The 20,170-nt window shown below is 50.6% G+C and overlaps 5 protein-coding genes across 5 annotated transcripts; 3 read left to right on the top strand and 2 right to left on the bottom strand.

Moving 5' to 3' along the window:
* The first annotated feature begins 731 nt into the window (after positions 1-731).
* On the top strand, positions 732-2,670 carry LY79DRAFT_568313 (uncharacterized protein). Its single transcript, XM_060558952.1, is given in 3 exon segments — positions 732-1,639; positions 1,721-2,237; positions 2,256-2,670. 3 exon segments carry the CDS (start codon positions 787-789, stop codon positions 2,602-2,604), a joined length of 1,719 nt encoding a protein of 572 aa, XP_060409226.1. The 5' UTR covers positions 732-786; the 3' UTR covers positions 2,605-2,670.
* A 2,514-nt stretch (positions 2,671-5,184) lies between these two features.
* On the top strand, positions 5,185-9,995 carry LY79DRAFT_525535 (ABC-2 type transporter; the record flags this gene model as incomplete). Its single annotated transcript, XM_060555741.1, has 2 exons — positions 5,185-8,125; positions 8,182-9,995. The coding sequence occupies 2 exons, from the start codon at positions 5,185-5,187 to the stop codon at positions 9,993-9,995; spliced, it is 4,755 nt and encodes a 1,584-aa protein (XP_060409225.1).
* Positions 9,996-10,255: 260 nt separating this feature from the next.
* LY79DRAFT_525477 (class II aldolase and Adducin domain-containing protein) lies at positions 10,256-11,182 on the bottom strand (the record flags this gene model as incomplete). The annotated part of the gene is made up of 1 exon (XM_060555733.1): positions 10,256-11,182. One exon carries the CDS (start codon positions 11,180-11,182, stop codon positions 10,256-10,258), a length of 927 nt encoding a protein of 308 aa, XP_060409224.1.
* An 848-nt stretch (positions 11,183-12,030) lies between these two features.
* Positions 12,031-13,705, bottom strand: LY79DRAFT_525529 (cytidylyltransferase; the record flags this gene model as incomplete). Its single annotated transcript, XM_060555739.1, has 5 exons — positions 12,031-12,072; positions 12,128-12,592; positions 12,645-12,991; positions 13,076-13,457; positions 13,562-13,705. 5 exons carry the CDS (start codon positions 13,703-13,705, stop codon positions 12,031-12,033), a joined length of 1,380 nt encoding a protein of 459 aa, XP_060409223.1.
* A 2,724-nt stretch (positions 13,706-16,429) lies between these two features.
* Positions 16,430-18,867, top strand: LY79DRAFT_525541 (DNA repair protein Rad26; the record flags this gene model as incomplete). The annotated part of the gene is made up of 2 exons (XM_060555742.1): positions 16,430-17,521; positions 17,578-18,867. 2 exons carry the CDS (start codon positions 16,430-16,432, stop codon positions 18,865-18,867), a joined length of 2,382 nt encoding a protein of 793 aa, XP_060409222.1.
* Positions 18,868-20,170: the final 1,303 nt, after the last annotated feature.

The following is a 20,170-nucleotide window of genomic DNA, read 5'->3' as shown; positions in this document are numbered from 1 at the left end:
TTCCTAGAGCAGACGCCTCTTTACTCAGCGGGCCTAATTATTAAGCTAGATCGCTAACTTGTTCTAACTTAACTATGTAAAAATACCCTAAGAATACTCCCTGTTAACACGTTCCTGATTATATGTCTCAGCCAGCTACGTACTGGCAATTCTTTTGCATTCCTTAATAGAATTTCCAGTGTGTTTGGTTATTAACCTTCCCTCGCGTCTTGTATTTACCTTCATCTCACTATGCTTTTTGTCCCTTCCTATTATCTATCCTCTCTTTAAGCTAGGAACTCCTCGAACTTGTATAATCACTGCGTATTGTACTCTCGTTTACACACGCTTGTTTTTAACACGCCTGCTTCTAAACATTTTGGCACTTGAGACTCTTGCTTACCGCTTCAAAATGAACCCTCTTTGATCTTTCTTGGAGTCCTTCGTCTCTCTCAGACTACTTTAGCTCATCATTCGTTTCACTCTCCATCACACTACAGTCCATACCGGCAACAAACACCTACGTCAAACCACGCCTCTCCTGGCGGCTGTCCTTGCTTTGACCACGGCCGCCGCAGCTCAGCAGGTTGTCCTCGCTGTGCGCACCGCTACTGTTACCCAGTGCATTACCGCCGCCGCCGGCAAAATCCCTAACTCAGCTGCTTGCGCACCGACCCCGATCGTCCACCTGCCCTATGTCACCGGTGGCCTAGTCTGCAGTCGTTCTTTCACTCACCCGCCCTCTCAGACTTCAGTTTTAATCCATTCACTTACTCGACTCTCTGCGTCCCTTCTATTCTGAAAACTATGGACAGACGACATGGACTTTTCCTCCTCAGCCTCATTTCCCGACTTGTCAGTGCAACTGTCCTTGGTCCTCCCGACCTTATCTGGGCCCTGCCTGAGACGTACTGTCTCACCTACCTGTCTACCTTCCTCGAGCTGGCTCCCCTTCCGACCGCCATCATCCCCACTGGTGCCAACGTGACTGTCGTCAGAGGAACCACTGTTACCGACTCGGCCGTGAACTCGGCGGCATCAGGCACCGTTAGAGTCAGTAGGGGAACAACGGGCACTGTCCCGAGCACAGGAACCACTGTCATCGGAGGAACAACCGTCACTGTCCTAGGCGGAGGAACAACCGTCACCGGAGGAACAACCGTTATTAGAGGAACTACGGTCACATCTACGCCAACCGTTACCACTATACTCACAGCTTCCTCATCCTCTACTTTAGCTACTGCTACTGCCACCGTCAATCCTGTCATCTTCTTTATTAGCCCTGCGCCCGGAGTCACCAAGAGGGGCCTACAGAAGCAAGCTAACGGCGGCTTTGTAAATACCAACATCACTAACAACTGCAACAGCTGCAATAACGCCACTACCTTCACAATCTCCCTGGGCCAGCTGTTTGACGCTGGTAACCCTATCTTTTATAACCCAGGCGAGGCTTTTAGGAAAATGAATAACGCTGGTGTCCCGCCTATTAACGCCATAACTAGCACCTTTGACACTATAGGTGGCGTCCTCCGCTTTACTAACCGAGGCATCCCCAACGGCCAGGCGAATTTCTGCCAGGACTTGACCGGTCAGGTCTACCTCACCTTTAACTCAGTAGGGCCTAATGGATGCCAGCCTATCCTTCTGTATGCCTATAGAGGTAAGTTCTAGATCTATTTCTTTCAGAACAGAATAGTTTTAAGTGACTTGTAAGATAACATTGCTAAATTAACTAAAACAGCTAGCCAATGCGTTGACGGCCAGATTGTTGGCGCCACGCTCCCTACAGGATTATGTCCTTTACAGTTATCCTCGGCTACGTTGTCTGTCAAGTCTACTTCGTCTGCTTCTTCAACAGCTACTTTATCTACTACGTCAGGTTCTGCTACGACATCTGTCACTTCTACCAGCACCTCATTCGACTCTTCTGCCAACTCTACTTCTAGTTCTTCTACATCTAGGTCTTCTACATCTAGGTCTTCTACCACTGAAACGTCCAGTTCTACTATAACTGCTCTTACTTTTATAAACACGTCATCAGATTCTTCTCTTATCTCGAGTCTTGATTCTTCTATAAACACTTTGCTTAGCTTCTTCACCACCATTTCTTCTCAGTTACCTAGCAGCACCTCCACTAGTCTAGTAACATTATTACCAGAATCGTCTACCTCATCAGTTGAGACTTCTACATCGTTAGTAGAGGCTTTTACGTCAACAGAGGCTTCCACGTCAACAGAGGCTTCCACGTCAACAGAGACTTCCACGTCAACAGAGACTTCCACGTCAACGGGAACGTCAACATCTACAACATCTCCAGCACCTACAAATCCCTGTCTTGCTGCGCCAGATCCCTTTACTGCGACAAACGGACAAAGATATAATAAGTACTGTAGTTCTCTGTTTCAATCGGACAACAGACTAGGGTCAATATACCCCTATAACCAAGGCTATACTAAATGCCCTGATGTATGCGCAGCAACTTTTGTAGGTATTACTATTACTGTATTTGTCTATGGTAGAAACGGAAATGAGCCTTATTTCTGTGAGTGCTGGACTGGACAACCTCTTAAGAGGGGTCTTGGAAATTATCCAACTTACGATAGTGGAGTCCTTATTACAAGTTAGACTAGCCTAGGTTATAATTAGTAGCTAGGACAGTAATGCTATTTATATAGATTAGAAGGGTTAGGCTTTTAGAAAGTTTTAAGAAATAATCTATATAGCTAAGTCTTATTTTATAAACGCCTATAACTATAACTTAGGTATTTAGGTTAATAATGTTAACTCAAATAATCTATCTATAAAATCAACTGCATACTTTATAGGGCTATTTAGCCCTAAATTTATCTAAACCTTCTTAACTTCTAAGTAGTATATTAATCTAGGTTATCACACTATAGTACACTATGGCTATTACTAATCCTGTATTTTATTGTTAGTAAATAATAAACATATTGAGCTTCTAACTTTACGTACCCAAGGGGCAGGGTGGATTGGCTTTGATATAAGTGATGCGCACTCGTTATATTTGCATATGTTAGGAAAGCAGCAAATTGACTTCCAGTCGCACCATTCGCCTTTACGTTTACAGAATCTTGGCTTTAGTTGTTGTAGAGCATCGCGGGATGCTAGATAGTCTTTGTTGTCTGGTACTGGAGAGGCAATAGTACTTATAGCTAAGGCAAAAGTAGTAATAAAGAAACGCATCTTAAGTAATTAAGATAAAGTGATAATAATGATTTATAAATGTAACTTAGATAGCAGAAAAGACTCAAGACAGAAGAAACCTTAGGCCTTTTATATAAGATTACTTAGTTAGTCTTTCTAAAAATACTAAGTTTATAACATAAATATACTATATTAAGATCTTAAAGAGGCTATATTTATACTATAAGTGTTTTCAAATTTTTAAACCTTATTATATAACTATTATAAGATTTAGATTTTCTAATACTCTAATATATTACTCTTTTATAGAGGATTAATATATAGGCATAAGAAATTAATACATAGGCATAAGCCTTCCATAGGCATAAGATGCACGCTCTCTAATTAGTCTATAAAAAATGTTAATACAACCAAATTCTGCTAGACCCACAGGAGGTAGCCCATCGCGGCAGCCCATTGCAGCTTATTAAGGCAGCCTATTGAGGCAGCCTATTGCGGCGGTAGGAAACAGGCGCTATGGGGGTTCTTTTCACGGCCGTGGGAAACAGGCTCAATAGGGGGTTCTTTTTACAGCCGTAGAAAATAGACTCTTTCTAGTAACTATAAGTAATAGCTAATTAACTATGAATTAGTAGGTAAATCTATAAATAGCTTTAATCTAAGAGAGTGTACCAAAGTATTGTAATTAGTAATAGGTTAAAGTAAGGTAAATTCTGCTATTATTAATTAGATAGATTTCCCTGCCTAAAGGTGGCAATTTAGACAATAAATCTATTAGGCAAATAGCTATAAATTCGAGGCCATAACTACAGCAAATTCGCTGCAGTTATCTAATATTTACACCATCAATATACGCCTAATTGACCAGGGATAATCGCCGTATCCACGCACTTCAACAGATGTTGTTGATGGATGTAGGATTTTTGGATTGCCAGGATGTAGGGCTGGCCTGTACATAGGGTGGGGTGATTAATAGATTCTACTTGAACTACACCATAATTGATCTCGCCTATCTGCCCACCGTCAATGACCTAGCCAAGAGGCATTTTCTAGCCACTAAATGATAAATGTAACAAGGATTCTTAGAAGCTGTCACGGGTTCGCCCATCACAGCTTCTATGCTAAAACGCTCTTTCGTTGTAGTTTTGTAGGCGTGTATCTTGGGCTCTGCAGGCACAATCATGAGCACCATGCCGGCAAAGTCCGTGGGCACTAGCATCGATACGACCAATCAATAGCCAAAGCTTTCACCAAGTACAGTAACTAAAGTGGCTCGTGTCCCTTGGCTCAAGATGCTAAGCTACAAGTAAGCATGTCTCGATGATTTCATTCTCGAATCATCACTAGCGCAAGACACAATGGGCTAGACGCAGCGTTCGCACATTTCGGACAGGCCAAAATTTCCGTCAAATTCTTTTCCTGTAGCCAGATGGAATCGGCCTTAGCCAGTAGGTCCAATCGGCGGTTGTGTACGCCGATAGCTGCATGCCCCATTGGCGCCATCGCGTCGCCCCGTAGATCTATGACGAAAGACCATACTCAATCTCCCAGACGATGCTCTTTGTCTCTGAAATGAAAAGAACATCCCCCCACATGGCTCCAGCCCCCAGCGCCAACGTGGTGCTGACGCGACCAACATGTTTTGCTAGCAACAACCTATAAGTCGTCATAGACCCTGACTTGGCCGTTCGGGTTGGCCGGCCGCTCAAAAAGACCGAGGCCGTTTATATGCTGCTCATTGCAGCGGTCTTATGTCTATTCCGTTCACCCTTAGAGCAACGGATCAGCAAGTTAGATTCGCCCTAGCTACCCAGTGCTACTCTGTGGTTCTTGTGAAAACAAACACTATATGGGACAGTTGGCTCCTGCGCAATCAATGTCGACTTTTCCTTCTCTGGCCAGCTGCCTAAACGTTCCGTCCCTCGCTTCAGGAGCTCCAACGAGCCAAAGACTTTATGCTAGATCTACCACTGGTGAAGAACTACATTGAGCAACAAGTCTTGACGATCTCATACTGCGACGCTCAACTTATTTCCCATGGACGAGAAACCTACCCCTCGGGATTGTGATATTCCTGGCGGCTATCCCGAGACGCCTAGTCTTGTCCCAACCAGTGGCCGTCCCACGCCTATGGGTTTTTCTGGCGACAGTAATAAGAGTTTATCCGTCGCCCAAGTAACAAATTCGGGGTCTGATCAGAGATCCCAAAGTCATGTTCAAACGACCTACTTTACGGCCACCTCCGCTGTTACTGGCGACACTTCATCGTCCACCGTCACCCTTTCTAGCCACAGCGCCGCAGCAACAGGTAGCCGCAAACCTTCCAGTGGGCTAGACGACCTGTCCGAAAAACAGTTATATCCTCAAGGTGAAACCACCTCGCCTTCTTCAAGCGCCATGTCTCCGACCGATAGAACTCAGTTTGCGCCTCTGATAACCAATATCAGCAATGCGAAAAGGCCGAACGCACAAAGGCAAGGTAGCAACATCACTGAAGACGACCTTTTTCGAGCGCTGTCGCGCCGTCGTACGAACGCAACGAATCAAAATGATCCCGAACAGGGAGAGGAACAACAAGAGATCGAGCGTCTAATGTCACGGATTTTCGGCCGAGCACGACAAGAACAAAGTGAGGAGGAAAAGACTAGGCACAGCGGCGTTATCTTCCGCAACCTCACTGTCAAGGGTGTTGGTCTCGGAGCTAGTTTGCAACCAACGATTGGAGATATCTTTCTCACTTTGCCGCGCAAGGTCAAAATGCTCTTCACCCGCGGTCCCAAAACAGCGTTTGCCAAGCCGCCAGTTCGTGAGCTGATCAGTCACTTCGATGGCTGTATCCGCCCTGGAGAGCTTCTCCTTGTTTTGGGTCGTCCAGGGTCGGGTTGCAGCACATTTCTGAAGGCTTTTTGCAACCAGCGAGCAGGATTTGAAGCCATTGAGGGTAAGGTTACTTACGGGGGCGCCACTGCTGAGGAGATGAGCAAGAAGTTCCGAGGAGAGATCATCTACAACCCAGAGGACGATCTTCATTACCCAACCCTTACTGTCAAAAGAACTCTCAACTTTGCCCTCCAAACTCGCACTCCTGGTAAAGAGTCCAGACTCGATGGAGAAAGCAGAGAAGACTATATCCAGGAGTTTATGCGGGTGGCTACGAAGTTGTTTTGGATCGAGCATACCCTTGGCACAAAAGTTGGTAATGAATTTGTTCGAGGCGTTTCTGGCGGCGAAAGGAAGCGTGTCAGTATTGCAGAGGCAATGATCACCCGGGCATCTGTTCAAGGGTGGGATAACTCTAGCAAAGGCCTCGATGCCAGTACTGCCGTGGAATATGTGCGGTCGATCCGAGCGATGACCAATATGGCCCAGATTTCGACGGCTGTGTCGTTATATCAAGCTGGCGAATCCCTTTATGACCTTGTCGACAAGGTGCTGCTTATCGACTCTGGGAAGTGTCTTTACTACGGACATTCCGAGGCTGCCAAGCAGTACTTTATTGATCTCGGTTTCGAGTGCCCGAACCGGTGGACAACTGCCGACTTCCTCACTTCGGTTACGGACGTGCACGAGCGGCACATCCGTGAGGGATGGGAGAACCAGATTCCTAGAACCCCTGAAGAATTTGACACGGCATACAGAAATAGCGACGCCTACCAAAGAAATCTCCGTGACATTGAGGACTTTGAGTCTCAGCTTTCCCGACAGATGGAGCAGCGCCGTCAACACGAATCCAAGAAATCGGAGACGAAGAACTATGAGATTCCCTTCCATAAACAGGTTCTGTACTGTACAAAGCGTCAGTTCATGGTAATGTCAGGTGATCGAGCATCTCTTTTCGGGAAATGGGGCGGCCTGGTGTTCCAGGGCCTCATTGTTGGCAGTCTGTTTTACAATCTCCCAAATACCGCCGCTGGCGCGTTCCCTCGAGGCGGAACTTTATTCTTCCTCCTTCTTTTCAACGCCTTGCTGGCTCTTGCGGAACAAACTGCTGCATTCGAGTCAAAGCCCATCCTTCTCAAGCACAAGTCCTTCTCCTTCTACCGTCCCGCCGCTTTTGCCATCGCTCAAACGGCCGTGGATGTGCCCCTCGTCTTCATTCAAGTTGTGCTCTTCAACGTCATCATCTATTGGATGTCCAACCTAGCAAGAACGGCGTCTCAGTTCTTCATCGCCACACTAATACTCTGGCTAGTTACCATGGTGACTTACGCATTCTTCCGGGCGATCTCTGCTTGGTGTAAGACTCTGGATGATGCAACGAGATTCACGGGTGTGGCTGTGCAGATCCTGATCGTCTACACTGGATATCTCATTCCGCCCAGTTCAATGCGGCCGTGGTTTGGATGGCTTCGATGGATCAACTGGATTCAGTACGGCTTTGAGTGCCTCATGTCCAACGAATTCTACAATCGTCAACTCGAATGTGTTCCGCCTTACTTGGTCCCACAGGGACCGAACACGTCACCAGAATTTCAAGGCTGCGCCCTCGCCGGAAGTTCTCCGGGACAAACCATTGTACCTGGTTCAAGCTACATCGAGGCCTCATTCACGTACACTCGCTCTCACCTTTGGCGGAACTTCGGCTTTCTCTGGGCTTTCTTCATCGTCTTCGTCATTCTGACCGCCTCGGGCATGGAGCATATGAAACCCAACACTGGAGGCGGTGCCATTACGGTATTCAAGCGCGGACAAGTTCCCAAAAAGGTGGAGAACAGCATCGATACTGGCGGCAGAGAGAAGAAGAATGATGAGGAGTCTGGTGCATCTGACAACAATACTGCAACTGCAACGGCCAATGACATGATTAATGAGAAGGACAACCAGGACACGATGAAACAAGTTGCTCCAAATGAGGCCATCTTCACATTCCGAAATGTCAATTATGTTATTCCATATGAGAAGGGCGAACGCACTTTATTGAACGATGTCCAAGGATATGTTCGGCCAGGCAAGCTCACTGCGCTTATGGGTGCTTCTGGTATGATGGCCAAGTCCTCGTCTGGTTTGGAAGTTGCTGACTCCCGTTTTCTTCAGGCGCCGGGAAGACAACTTTGCTCAACGCCCTGGCTCAACGCCTCAACTTTGGCACCATTACAGGTGAATTTCTTGTCGATGGTCGACCTCTCCCAAGGTCTTTCCAGAGAGCAACTGGCTTCGCTGAGCAAATGGACATCCACGAGCCTACGGCCACAGTCCGAGAGGCCCTCCAGTTTTCGGCCCTTCTTCGCCAGCCTAGGGAGGTGCCCAAGCAAGAAAAGTTCGACTATTGCGAGACCATTATTGATCTGCTCGAGATGCGCGACATCGCCGGCGCCACGATAGGCAAAGTGGGCGAGGGTCTCAACGCAGAGCAGCGAAAGAGACTCACCATCGGTGTGGAGTTGGCATCGAAGCCTGAGCTCCTCATGTTCTTGGATGAACCTACTTCGGGTCTCGATTCCGGCGCCGCATTCAACATTGTCCGCTTTCTACGCAAGCTGGCGGACGCAGGCCAAGCCGTTCTCTGCACCATCCACCAACCTTCTGCAGTTCTGTTCGAGGACTTCGATGAACTCTTGCTTCTCAAGGCGGGAGGCCGTGTTGCCTACCACGGTCCCTTAGGGAAGGACAGTCAACACCTAATTCAGTATTTCGAGTCGAATGGTGCTTACAAGTGCCCTCCCAACAGTAACCCTGCCGAGTACATGCTGGAAGCCATCGGAGCAGGTGACCCTAACTATAAGGGCAAGGATTGGGGCGATGTCTGGGCACAGTCCGAGCACAACAAGTCTCGATCCCGGGAAATTGATGAGATGTTATCCAAGAGACGGGATGTAGAACCATCCAAAAGCCTCAAAGACGATCGCGAATATGCCATGCCGCTCACCACGCAGACCATGGCAGTTGTCAAGCGGTCTTTTATCGCGTATTGGCGGACGCCTAACTACATCGTCGGCAAGTTCATGTTGCATATTCTCACCGGCTTGTTCAATTGCTTCACCTTTTACAAAATCGGATATGCAACTGTCGACTACCAGAATCGGCTTTTCTCCGTCTTTATGACTCTCACCATCAGTCCTCCCCTGATCCAACAACTCCAGCCCGTCTTCCTACAATCGCGGCAGATCTTCCAGTGGCGTGAGCACAACGCAAAGATCTATAGTTGGTTTGCTTGGACGACGGCGGCTGTGCTCGTTGAGATACCGTACGCCATCATCGCCGGAGCTGTCTATTTCAACTGCTGGTGGTGGGGTGTTTTTGGATGGCGCCTTCCGAGCTTCAACTCTGGCTTCGCGTTTATTCTCGTCATCCTGTTTGAGCTGTACTACGTGAGCTTTGGACAAGGGATTGCGGCCTTCGCTCCCAACGAGCTCCTTGCTTCCTTGCTTGTACCCATCTTCTTTTTGTTCGTCGTCAGTTTCTGCGGTGTGGTTGTGCCGCCCATGCAGCTCCCGACGTTCTGGCGTGATTGGATGTACTGGCTCACACCATTCCACTACCTATTGGAGGCATTCCTTGGGGTTGCCATTCACGATCAGCCCGTTCAATGTGAAGCAGGAGAGTTTGCTAGGTACCAGCCGCCGCCCAACCAGTCTTGCGAAGAATACACACGGCCTTATATCCAGCAAGCTGGTGGATACGTTCAGACGGGAGAGGGTGGCGTTTGTGAGTTCTGCCAGTATGCGACAGGTGACCAATTTGGCGCCGGATTCAACGTCTACTACAGCAACATCTGGCGTGATTTCGGGATTTTCTGCGGGTTTATCGTCTTCAACTATTTCGTCGTATACCTTGGAACCTGGTTCAAGTTTAAGGGCAAGAACCCTTTCAAGAAGATGATTACGAAAAAGAAGAGCAGCAGTTATTAGACGGAATATGGTTTTGTGGCGTGTACCAGATGGGGGTGTACCGACCTAGTAATGGTAGACTACGTCAAGTATTTCGAACTTTATATAATGTTTGTTATCGTCAACGTGGTGCTCATAAGCAGCACGCACTGATTCCTACAAATTGTGACCAACTGTTTGATCATCCAGTGCAGGTTTCATCGGAATAAATCTTTTGACATGAATTAGGTGTTTTATCGATCAACCATCAGGCAATGGCACCGTAATAGACATGGCCTAGTCTACTTCTTGAAAGCACCGTTGGTCAACTCATCCTCCAAGTCGTAGTACACCTGGAATTCGCAGTAGCATATCTCTGGGTCACTCTCGACATCAAAGTTGAACTGCGCCTCCTCGTCCGTGATCAAGACCTTTTGCAGTCCGTTGGCCGACGCCGCCTCGGCCAGAAGCTGAACGCGACAGCTGCGCTCCATGGACGTGTAGAGAAACGCAGCCTCGTCGACGGTCTGTCCGACCGTCAACAGGCCATGGTTCCGCAGGATACAGCCCTTCCCCTTGGGGCCCAGCGCCTTGGCAATGGCCTCGCCCTCCTCGGGCCCAAGTACGACCCCGCCATAGCTGTTGTACACACTGTGAGCGTTACCGCGGAACTTGCAGGCGTCCTGGGTGAGCATCTCCAGCCTGCGCCCGTATACGGACCAGGCCTTGCCGTAGATGCCGTGGTTGTGACAGACGGCGTGGACGTCGGGGCGGGCCTTGTGCACGGCGGCGTGGATGAGGAAACCAGCCGTGTTGGGCGGCTTGGAGCGATTGCCGCCAATGACGGCGCCGTCGAAGTTGACGAGGATCATGTCGCTGGCCATGAGCAGGCCAAAGTGACGACCGAGGGGATTCGTCCAGAAGGCGTCGTGGTACTCGGGGTCCCTGACGGAAATGTGGCCGCTCATGCCCTCGATGTAGTCCTCGCGGGCCCAGTGACGGAAGGCGGCGGCCATATGCTCGAGCTGCCACTGGCGCTTCGAGGCGAAGTCGGGGAACTTGGGGATGCCGGCGAGCACGACCTCGCCGTGGGACATGGCCTGCAGAGGCGTCTTGTTGGCGAGCTCATGGCCGTGCTTGGCATGAGGTGCATCCTTGGACACGATGGAGGCACCACGAGCCTCTGCAGCCGCGGATTCGGTGTCATTAACGATAGCTGATGGAGCCATAGTGAGTTTGGGTTGGCGTTCGGGTCACGCGCGCGCCGATGTACGGAGAATCTGGATGAAAATAGACTTTGGTGTGGAAAAGTGGTTCTGTTAGGCCGTGGGTTTGTCAAAGTATTCCGGAACAATGCTGGTGCGGAACGAATGGGTCTGTAATAAGTCGGGAGAGAATGTGAGATGGTGGATTTGATAACGCTGCGAAGGGCGTAATTGTCATCCGGGACTTGTTATTCTATGTCTGGTTTGGCCGGAGCGGGGTTGCGGGGTTGCGGGTCAAGATAAGGCACGACCGGGATCGTTTCTCTAAAAGACGACCGGTAACCGGAAACCGGCCCGGTCCAAAGTGGGGGGAGGTTGCCGAATATTCTTTTTCGTGTTGTCATACTCCGTACTTGACTTCACAAACGACCTGTTTCGGCAGTCCGATCTTAAACTTTCGAACGATAAGATGGGAATGTCACAGCACCTCTCTCCCGGTCGCAAAGGCATCACGTGGCTGAGATGAGGATTGTATGTTGAAAAATGAAAAAAACGTCGCGAGGGTATGTTACAGCAGCGAAGCCCATGCAAAATTCCATCTGCCCGTCATAAACCAAGAATGTCTCTTGTACAGCGACCGCCGTTATTACGTAAATGCTTTTCTTTATCCGTGGTGCTGCACAGCTCTCCCTCCCGACTGCCCAGCATAAAAACAACAAAAACAGCTCTCCCGCTTTCCTATAGAACCGAGAGCAGAAGGTGCATCATGACTCGAGTCTGCACATGTACCGAATTTCGCATTAGTTCGTCATTAATAGCAGTATCCTGCTCATGCTCCGCTGCTGCGGTAACGCTCACCGGGCGCACATCCTTCACCGCTTAGCCTGCAGAGCCTTATCCAGGCACTGAATGATCTGGCAAGTTGGTCAGTACATAAGTTGGACAACAGCTTGGGGCGACAACACTAACCTCATCTCCCCAAACACCTTGGTTGCTGAGATAACGGCCCATGCCCCTCACCAATTCGAGCTGCTCCTCCACAGTTAAACCAGTGACAGCCATCTCCATGACGTCGCCGAGGTTGACCGTGTGGAGGGCGATAAAAGAGTGGTAGTACATGTAAGTGAAGAAGCCCATGATGAACTGGCAGTCCATGCGGTCCGTCATACCACCGTGGCCGGGAATAGAGTCGCCAAAGTCCTTGATCTTGAAGGTGCGCTTGAGGCCCGACGCAAAGAAACCGCCAAAGGGAGCGATCAGAGAGGCAAAGGTTGCGAGAACCAGAGTGTGGAGCTGCATCGGAGCCACGGTGAAGGAAAAGGTTTTGTGCATGTTGGGAGGCAGGAAGAAGAGAGGGGGCAGGCTGTATGTTTTCGGTTCGAAGACGGGGTTGCGCGTACACTCGAGGCCGGTGAAAATGTTCGCGCCCAAGTCCTAGCCAAGTTAGTAGGCCACACAGCACCGCGGAGGACGAAGGGACACTAACGTTAACAGGACAGAGGAAGAAGTCGGAGCGCATCAAGACGTTGGTCAAGAGCATGCCAAAAATAATGGTAAAAACCCAAGCGCCAACGAAACCCTCAACGGTCTTCTTGGGAGAAAGGGCGATCAGCTGGGTGCGACCAAAGGTGATGCCACAGAGGTAGGCCCAAATATCGTTGGTGATGACCATAGCGGCCGGCAGGAAGAACCAGATCATCCCCTCGAAGACATTGTTCATGATGAAATGGGCTTGTACGACAATGAGGTACAGGGCCATATGGGTCCAGGCGAACTGCGTAAATTGGAACTTGTAGTGACCAGCCTGGAGCGAGGTGACAAAAAAGACGAAGCCTGCAATTGGTGCAATAGGTTAGCATACGACCCAGGACTCTGATAGGTCCAGTGGGAGAGAGGCGGCGCGCGGGTAGGACATACCAAAGATGTACAGGATGAAGCTGATGAATCGGTGGTGGGTTGCCAAAGGCAGCAGCACCTTGTCGACCAGGACGATGTGCTTGAAGTAGTAGATGACGCTCTCGCCATAGAGAAAGTACATGGTGGTGGCCAGCCAGTACCAGTTAAGGCTCTTGGCAGAGCGCAGCTGGCGGGCGCGACTGGGCACACTGGCGATTGCGATGACCTCCTTGAAGGAAATGATCTGGATGGCGGTCATAATGCAAATGATGTAAATGTGGCCCATGACAAGGGCAGCGAAAAAGCCGGCGAACATGACAAAGGTCCAAAAGGTACGGGTCATGAAGTTTGCCTTCTTCTTCTCGTAGGCCTCGCGCTTCTCCTCCTCGGGGGACTTGGGCGGCTGCTGTCACGACGAGGCGCGCGTTAGCAGAAGGCCTAGAATGGGGAAGGGCGACTCTTGCTCGTGCATAGCATCAGCCTGGCATGGCAAGGTGGCTCGCTTACCTCTGAAATGTTATCGAGCGCAACGCCGGTCTTGATCTTGGAGGGCGAACCATCCTCGCTGACGTCGCTGAAGCTCGAGCGGCGGCCTTCGCCGTGACCATTGGTCTTATGAGGGAACTTGACCCCCCTCCGCGTACGTGCCATCATTTCTCTGTTCGCGGGCTCGCGGTCTTGTTCTGTCGAGGGGAGGATGGGGCTGTCGGCTGCTACTGTCCAAGAGGCAGTGGGTTCGCTTGATGCGACGAGAGGTTCGTCGAGGCCGATCGGTGAAGAATCGTCGCAGGGCGGGTGGTTCGGATGCGGCAAACGGCTCGAAGCGGAGGGTCGGCGCAAATTGGGCCGTCGAGAACGCTAGACGGGCGAGCGTGCGGCAGGATGAGAAGCGGGTACTGGAAGGTGCTGGGACTATGCCAGTTGACGAAGCAAGTTTGCAAAGTCACAGTCCGAGGTGTCAAGGGGAGGAGGTGTGTTAGTGTCAGGTCGAAGAGGTTTGACAATTCTTGCGTGGAAGATTGTGTGTTTTGAGGCGGAAGACGGAGAAGCGCGCAAAAGTAAGGTGGGTATGTAGGTACACGTAGGTAGGTAGACAACGGAGGATGCGAGCTGGAGTGTTACCCACTTTGGGGTGCTGTCTACCTATAGTGTACCTAGGTAAGCAGCTACAGCGTATTGCGGCCGCGGATATGTAATTACCTTTATGCGTCTATCTTGTACAGCACGTGTGCTCCCTCGGCACCCAAAGCATGGCCAATGCCATTTCTCAGGTTCCTTCTCTCACGGTGCTCCTCTCACCCGTTCATCTTGCCGGTCTATTGCTATTCATGTTTTCCATCCGGTGATTTTCTTCTTTCTCGACCGCCGAGGCCCAGAGCGAGCAAGCCACGGCACAGCCAGCGTCCATACCTACCTAGTACAGCGTAGTGTGCTGGCAGGCAATCACCGGAGGCGGCGTAAGACATCCTCGAGTCTCCTTCTTTCCATCCCTCCTCACTGATCCGCCAAATGTCTCGAGTACTCAGCAAATGCAGGTATGCAACAGGGCCCAGGCAGCTGGTCTGTACGGGGGTGATGACGATGTAATTACTTAGTGCATATGCACCTCGGTTAGACAGATACCTACCTAGGGAGAAGAGTTACGTCAGGCCCTCTAGATTCTTGGCGGGGGGGGGGACAGAGGGAGGTCCCGGAGTTGGGCTGGCACACACGCTTACGCAACGTATCTACCTACCTAATATCCGTACAGATATAAGTACGGAGTACATACGTACTAGTGCGTGCGTGCGTTATAGTCCGCCCGTGCCCAATACACAACCCACCCTCCATATCGCTCGCCAGTGCATACTAGGCAGAGCTTACATAAGACTGACACATTACATGTTATCGTAGCACTTCGGTTCGGGCTCCGGGTCGATTGTCAACTCCGCCAACTTGCCAAGGTACTGTAGTATCTACCTACCCGTGTGCTACCTAGATAGGTAGGCAAGATAAAGTACCGTAGTAGTTAGCCACTTGCTGGTTTTTCCTTTCCTTCCTGTTCGCTCAGCCTTAACACCAGCAAACTCACACATGTCGTTAGTACTCGCGGCTCACCACCCACTCGGCCTGGCGGGAAAAAACACAGCATGTAATTAAAAGGTGCCGCGCACATGCCACCCACCAGGTTCTCCCAAGTGCGATGATTGAAGAATGATGAGGGTCGTGCTTTTGTGTTTGTGCGTGCTCCCGTCGAATTACGGGTATCTTCTTTGTGTATTTTGTTTTTATTTCTTTTTTACTGGGCCCAATCACCCACTCATCCATTCCAGATTGCCAACCTAACTACGGAGTACCTACCTAAAACTACCTTGCTTTTTTATAGTACCTACATGGTACTCCCTACCTATATACCTAGTAAACCTAGCAGTGCAATACTAGGTAGCATCCCCTGTGTGACTAGCAAAACTGTTGAGTTGCTCGACGATCCCATCTCAGGGACTAACCTTAATTTACTTTCTGAGACCGAACAGTTTACGTCTAAACGTAGTAAATATACCTACCGGTAGGTATATGTATGCTCGTGCCGGGCTACCCAGAGCACGACCGGTAAATACCATTGGGGCCACAACCACGTTGAGTAGTCCTGTGGCCCGCTATTCGCTCGACATTGGACAGAATCCCACCTTCGGCCACGTCGGATTAATGCTGAGCGATGCTGGTTGACATCATCACATGCCGTCCTCCCACCTCGTTCCTAATGCCTAGTGTCCGTAGGTAGGTAGTCTGCTGATTATCTAGTATTGGTGCGGTAACTGCCTTAGTGCAGGTTGGCGTGTAGTAGGGTAAAAGCTGACTTTGGCCCCAATCAGCCAACATCAACCAACAGCTCTGTCAAACTCTCTCTGTTCCGTCGGCCAAGGCTCACGTGAGCTCACTCTTTTACTTTCCTTTCTCTGCCGGGCGCTGAGCAACAATACTAAGGTAATAATAAAACAATAATGACAAAATAATAATAATAATAACAAAGGTAAGAAAACCCCTAAGATGTAATGCAGCTGTAAATAGGCGGCCGCATTCGTCTGGGTTGTTTTCGCTGGTTTTGGCCGTTCCACAACCCAGCCACATGATTACGGGTGGCTTGTGGCTGGAGTCATCATGTGGCTGTGTGCCACTTCCCTCTCCTCTCCTCCAGGCGACGCGTTTGCTAGGTATTGCCGCGTCGTGTCCCGCGACAATACTGCCGATAAGATAAGAAAAGTCCTGGTTAACTCGCCTGGCGCCGCCTGCCCATCGCATCTGTCACTATTCACAACAGAAATGCCTTCACATCTAACCCAACACCGTCAACCGCCAATGGATCTTTGATCCACAGATTGACGCCGCGCAAACACCATGGATGATTTCTCCGACGACGATTTGGACAACCTGAATGACACCATCCTCCAAGAGCTTGAGAACAACGCCATTCAGTTCACCCAGATACAGCGCAAGACCGACTCGCAGGCTTATGACCGTTCTCAAATCGAGACTTACGACGACCTCGAGTTCGAAGACGACGACCTCGACGATACCGAGGTTACCAACGAGCTCTTACCCTCAATTGCCCGTCCGGTCGCCGACAAGAGCCTTGCTCACCACCAGCCTCAACCACCTAGACACCCTCCGCCGCAGCAACGATGGAACCCTGCACCGCCAACCGCCCAGCCGCCCGTCCTCTCCTCATGGCCTCAATACCATTCGGGTGCTTCGCAGCCCTTTCTACCCCGAACCGTCGGGGCACCTAATCAACCCAATCCAAGTCATTACGCCCGACCTCCCCCTCCTCCCGTTTCTTTACGCTTCAATACCCAGCAGTCTCAGCCGCCAGTCCATGAGGCGATCGGCAACGATGTCGTCGCTGCCTTGCAACAAAGGGTCAAGGCCCTCGAGTCTGAGCTCAACTCTGCCCGTGGTGAGGTCACCATCATACGCAACAACTCCACAAAATCCGCACAAGACCATGCCGCCGAGGTTGCCCGTCTAAAGAGGCAGAATGCCGAACAGGTCGCCAAGCAGGAAAGGGCTGCCGAGGCTGCCATTGCTGCCGAGAGGCAGGCCACTACCGAGTTGCAGTTTTTGCAGCGTGATATTAAGGAGGTGTCAAGTCGTCCTCGGCCGCGAGAGATCGCTCCAATGCCTGCAGCACCGGGAATCACCACCCCCAAGAAGACGGCCAAGACATGGGGCATGGCCGACGGTTTTGATAACATGGAAATTGCCCAGAGCCCGAGCAAGACGAAGGGTAAGTCTCGGGATGTCGGTCCCGTCGCGGTGCCTTTGTCCGATAGGACACCTACCAAAAACAAACGGAAACGACCAACAGTTGACAGTCCGGCCATGGCGCTGGAAACTCACGCCGGGGACGTCATCATGCTGGACGAAGTGACGACTGCCACGTCCGCACTTCGTTATACGGCCCCTGGCCCAAATGCTCTTCCTTTTGAAGTATATACGATGTCTTCCCCATTAATTCCCGACTTCATCGCTAACGGCTAATATAGTTCCTCCAAGTCATCTTGGATCATGGGTCTCTACATGGAGAGCCGCCTACCTTTGACATCTTGTCACGCTACTCCTATCCTTCTGATCCTACGACGTCTTTTGCTTCTCTCATCTTTCGGGAACTACCTCTGATGGGCAACCCGTTGAATCCGGTTCAGCTTTTAATAGACTTCGCCAACCTTGTCATCCGTATGTGGAGCCAGTGTTTGGACGAGGATTTTCTACGACCGATCTGGGACTTGGCCTCGCTTCTCTCATTCACTCTCCAGCTACAGACTATATCCGTGGCACCGCAAATCATCAACGAATCCGTCCCGGTCCTGCAGCAGTCCATTTACAAGGTTGCCGAAGCACGGTTCAAGAGCATAGATGGTAATATTTCATCCGATCCTAGCACGGAAGCAATGCAGCAGCAGGTTGACACGACATACATTTTATCTCTTCTATATGCCTCCGCTGCCGCCTGTGCTACCACTCTGACAGAGACGGAAAACGGCGCGCAAATGAGGCAAGCTGGCTTTTGGCAATTGATCACACTCGATTTAGTTCTGATTTTGCTCACGCCCAAGCAACGCTTGGACGACATCATTGGCATGCTCGACATGCTTTGCACTTCCGCACTACCAAACTCCATTGGCCCTATCATTTCTGGGAAAGAGCCCGACTTGGTCGCCAGAATGGTCATTGATAAAGTGTCTCTCAACCTGGTTGATTTTCCTCGAGCCGCTGCTTCAACCATTCAGAAACACGCTGTAAGATTTGCAGTTCTGCGGACACTCATGGCCTTCGCTGGTACCCCGTATGGGGCACGACAGATTGCCGGCCACGTCAGCGTCATCCCACGTCTAGTCACAGCGTTGAGTGAGCTAGTGGATATTCTGTACGACGTTTCTACCCCTGTGGTGAATACCGTTGGTGGCGTTTCTTGCAACACACGCAGGGACCGGGCCGTGAGTGCTACCCCGGACGACCCCCGCAGCAGTGCCGACGACTGGGGTGACGGCCGTAATGACCCGTCCGTCCTGATATCGCAAATCATCTTGCTACTACATACCTTGGTGACGGATCCGACTACGGCAAACGCCGCCAACATTCTAAACAAGCTTTCAATATCACATGGAGGTTCTCAGCGGTACATTCTCTCTCTTTCGAGACTCAACTTTGCTGAGGAAGACTTGGTGTACGAAGCGGCCATCGATGCCGACACGGTGGATAGGGCTCATGAGCTACTGGAGCTTGCCGTCACTCCAGACGAAGGTGACAGTATTGCAGTGTCGTTTGGGGTGTGACCGGCTGGCAACAAATCCTCGGCAGTACCTGCAGACGTGACACACTATTGGATGTTGGCCGTCCACCGATTCATGTCTAAGGCCTCCAGAGTACCGGTACGCCACGCCCGGCAGTGTCCTGCTACCAGGTTCGCGGACTTGTTAGAACGACGGTTGCGGAAATGTCAGGGATGTCCTGATAGTGAAGCAAGCCTTGATTTGGGTGTGAAGTTGTCTGGAGACTCTTTGGTTTGTGTCATCACATTGTTTGTCACATCGAAATAGTGCAAACACCAGGCAACGCCGGATACTGAAAGCATGGGGCAAGGACCGAAGACACTAAGTCGGGTTGTGACGCCCAGGTGAAGTTTCCTGAGACGGGAACATGGTGGCTGCCAAGGGTCAAGCGGAGTGCTGCACACACTCCCACCCTCTATCTGCAGATAATCCTCATGACCGCCAATGAGATTGGGAGCGTCTTCAAGTTACTCAAATGATTGAAGCTCGGCCGAGTGTTCTGAAGGGGGGTAGTGCTCGGCGACAAAATCTGGCTCAAGCATCCACTGGGAGGCCCAAGTTGACCCAGACCCGCTGTACCAAAGAACGGTTTCTTTGAATTATGCTGATCTTGATTGTTCGGAGGCTTCGTAACGCGCTGCCTAGCTATGTCCATATGGACAGTGCCGACTAGAAATCGCCATTGACGACGCTAGTCGACAAGGCCTTTGCTCCATGGTTTAGCGGCCTGGACTAATCGCCCAATACAGCACGCGCCCCTGAGTCAAAGAGCTGCCTCTTGTCCCACGAAGCCGCCACTTTCGGTTGTCCGTCCCAAGGTGCCAACATTGATTAGGTCTAGGCCCGTCAGGTCCGAGCCCGGTTCGTCCGGAGTGGTCTAAGAAGGCGTTCCGCCAACTCCAAGCTAGGACGACATCAGCACAGTGTCGGTTTCTGCTGTACCCGACTTGCAGCAGCCGGGTCAAAGATAAACAGTGGCCAAAGACAAGCAAGGTGCATTGGTTATGGAACGTTTTCCATGGCAAGCGACAGGAGTTGGGCCGTTAAGCACCATGTCGCACAAGGCCGACCGGTCAGGATCAGGAACGGGAGGGGTGGAAGCCACTTTATTTGGGGTGTGAGCTCCGAGCTGAAGCCTCCGACGGAACTAACACACAAATACACACCCCTTCCCTCGGCCCGCCGCCCTCCCATTGAAAATGGCATATATGATGCTAGTTAACCGCAGCTCCCCGCAACCGGATTCCCGTCAGGTTTCCTTCTCTCTTTTATCTACTCTACATTCGGCTCAAGTGTTGCTGGTGTC

This window comes from Colletotrichum navitas (assembly GCF_030913465.1).
Source record: "Colletotrichum navitas strain CBS 125086 chromosome Unknown LY79scaffold_89, whole genome shotgun sequence".
Lineage (NCBI taxonomy): Eukaryota > Fungi > Ascomycota > Sordariomycetes > Glomerellales > Glomerellaceae > Colletotrichum > Colletotrichum navitas.
This window is presented reverse-complemented; position numbering and strand designations above follow the sequence as displayed.

What these genes read in the sequence shown, in the direction of transcription:
- LY79DRAFT_568313 (XM_060558952.1), top strand. Translation starts at nt 787, where the DNA reads ATGGACAGACGACATGGACTTTTCCTCCTCAGCCTCATTTCCCGACTT. An exon ending in CCTTCTGTATGCCTATAGAG is followed by an intron (nt 1,640 to 1,720) that starts GTAAGTTCTAGA and finishes TAACTAAAACAG; the next exon opens with CTAGCCAATGCGTTGACGGC.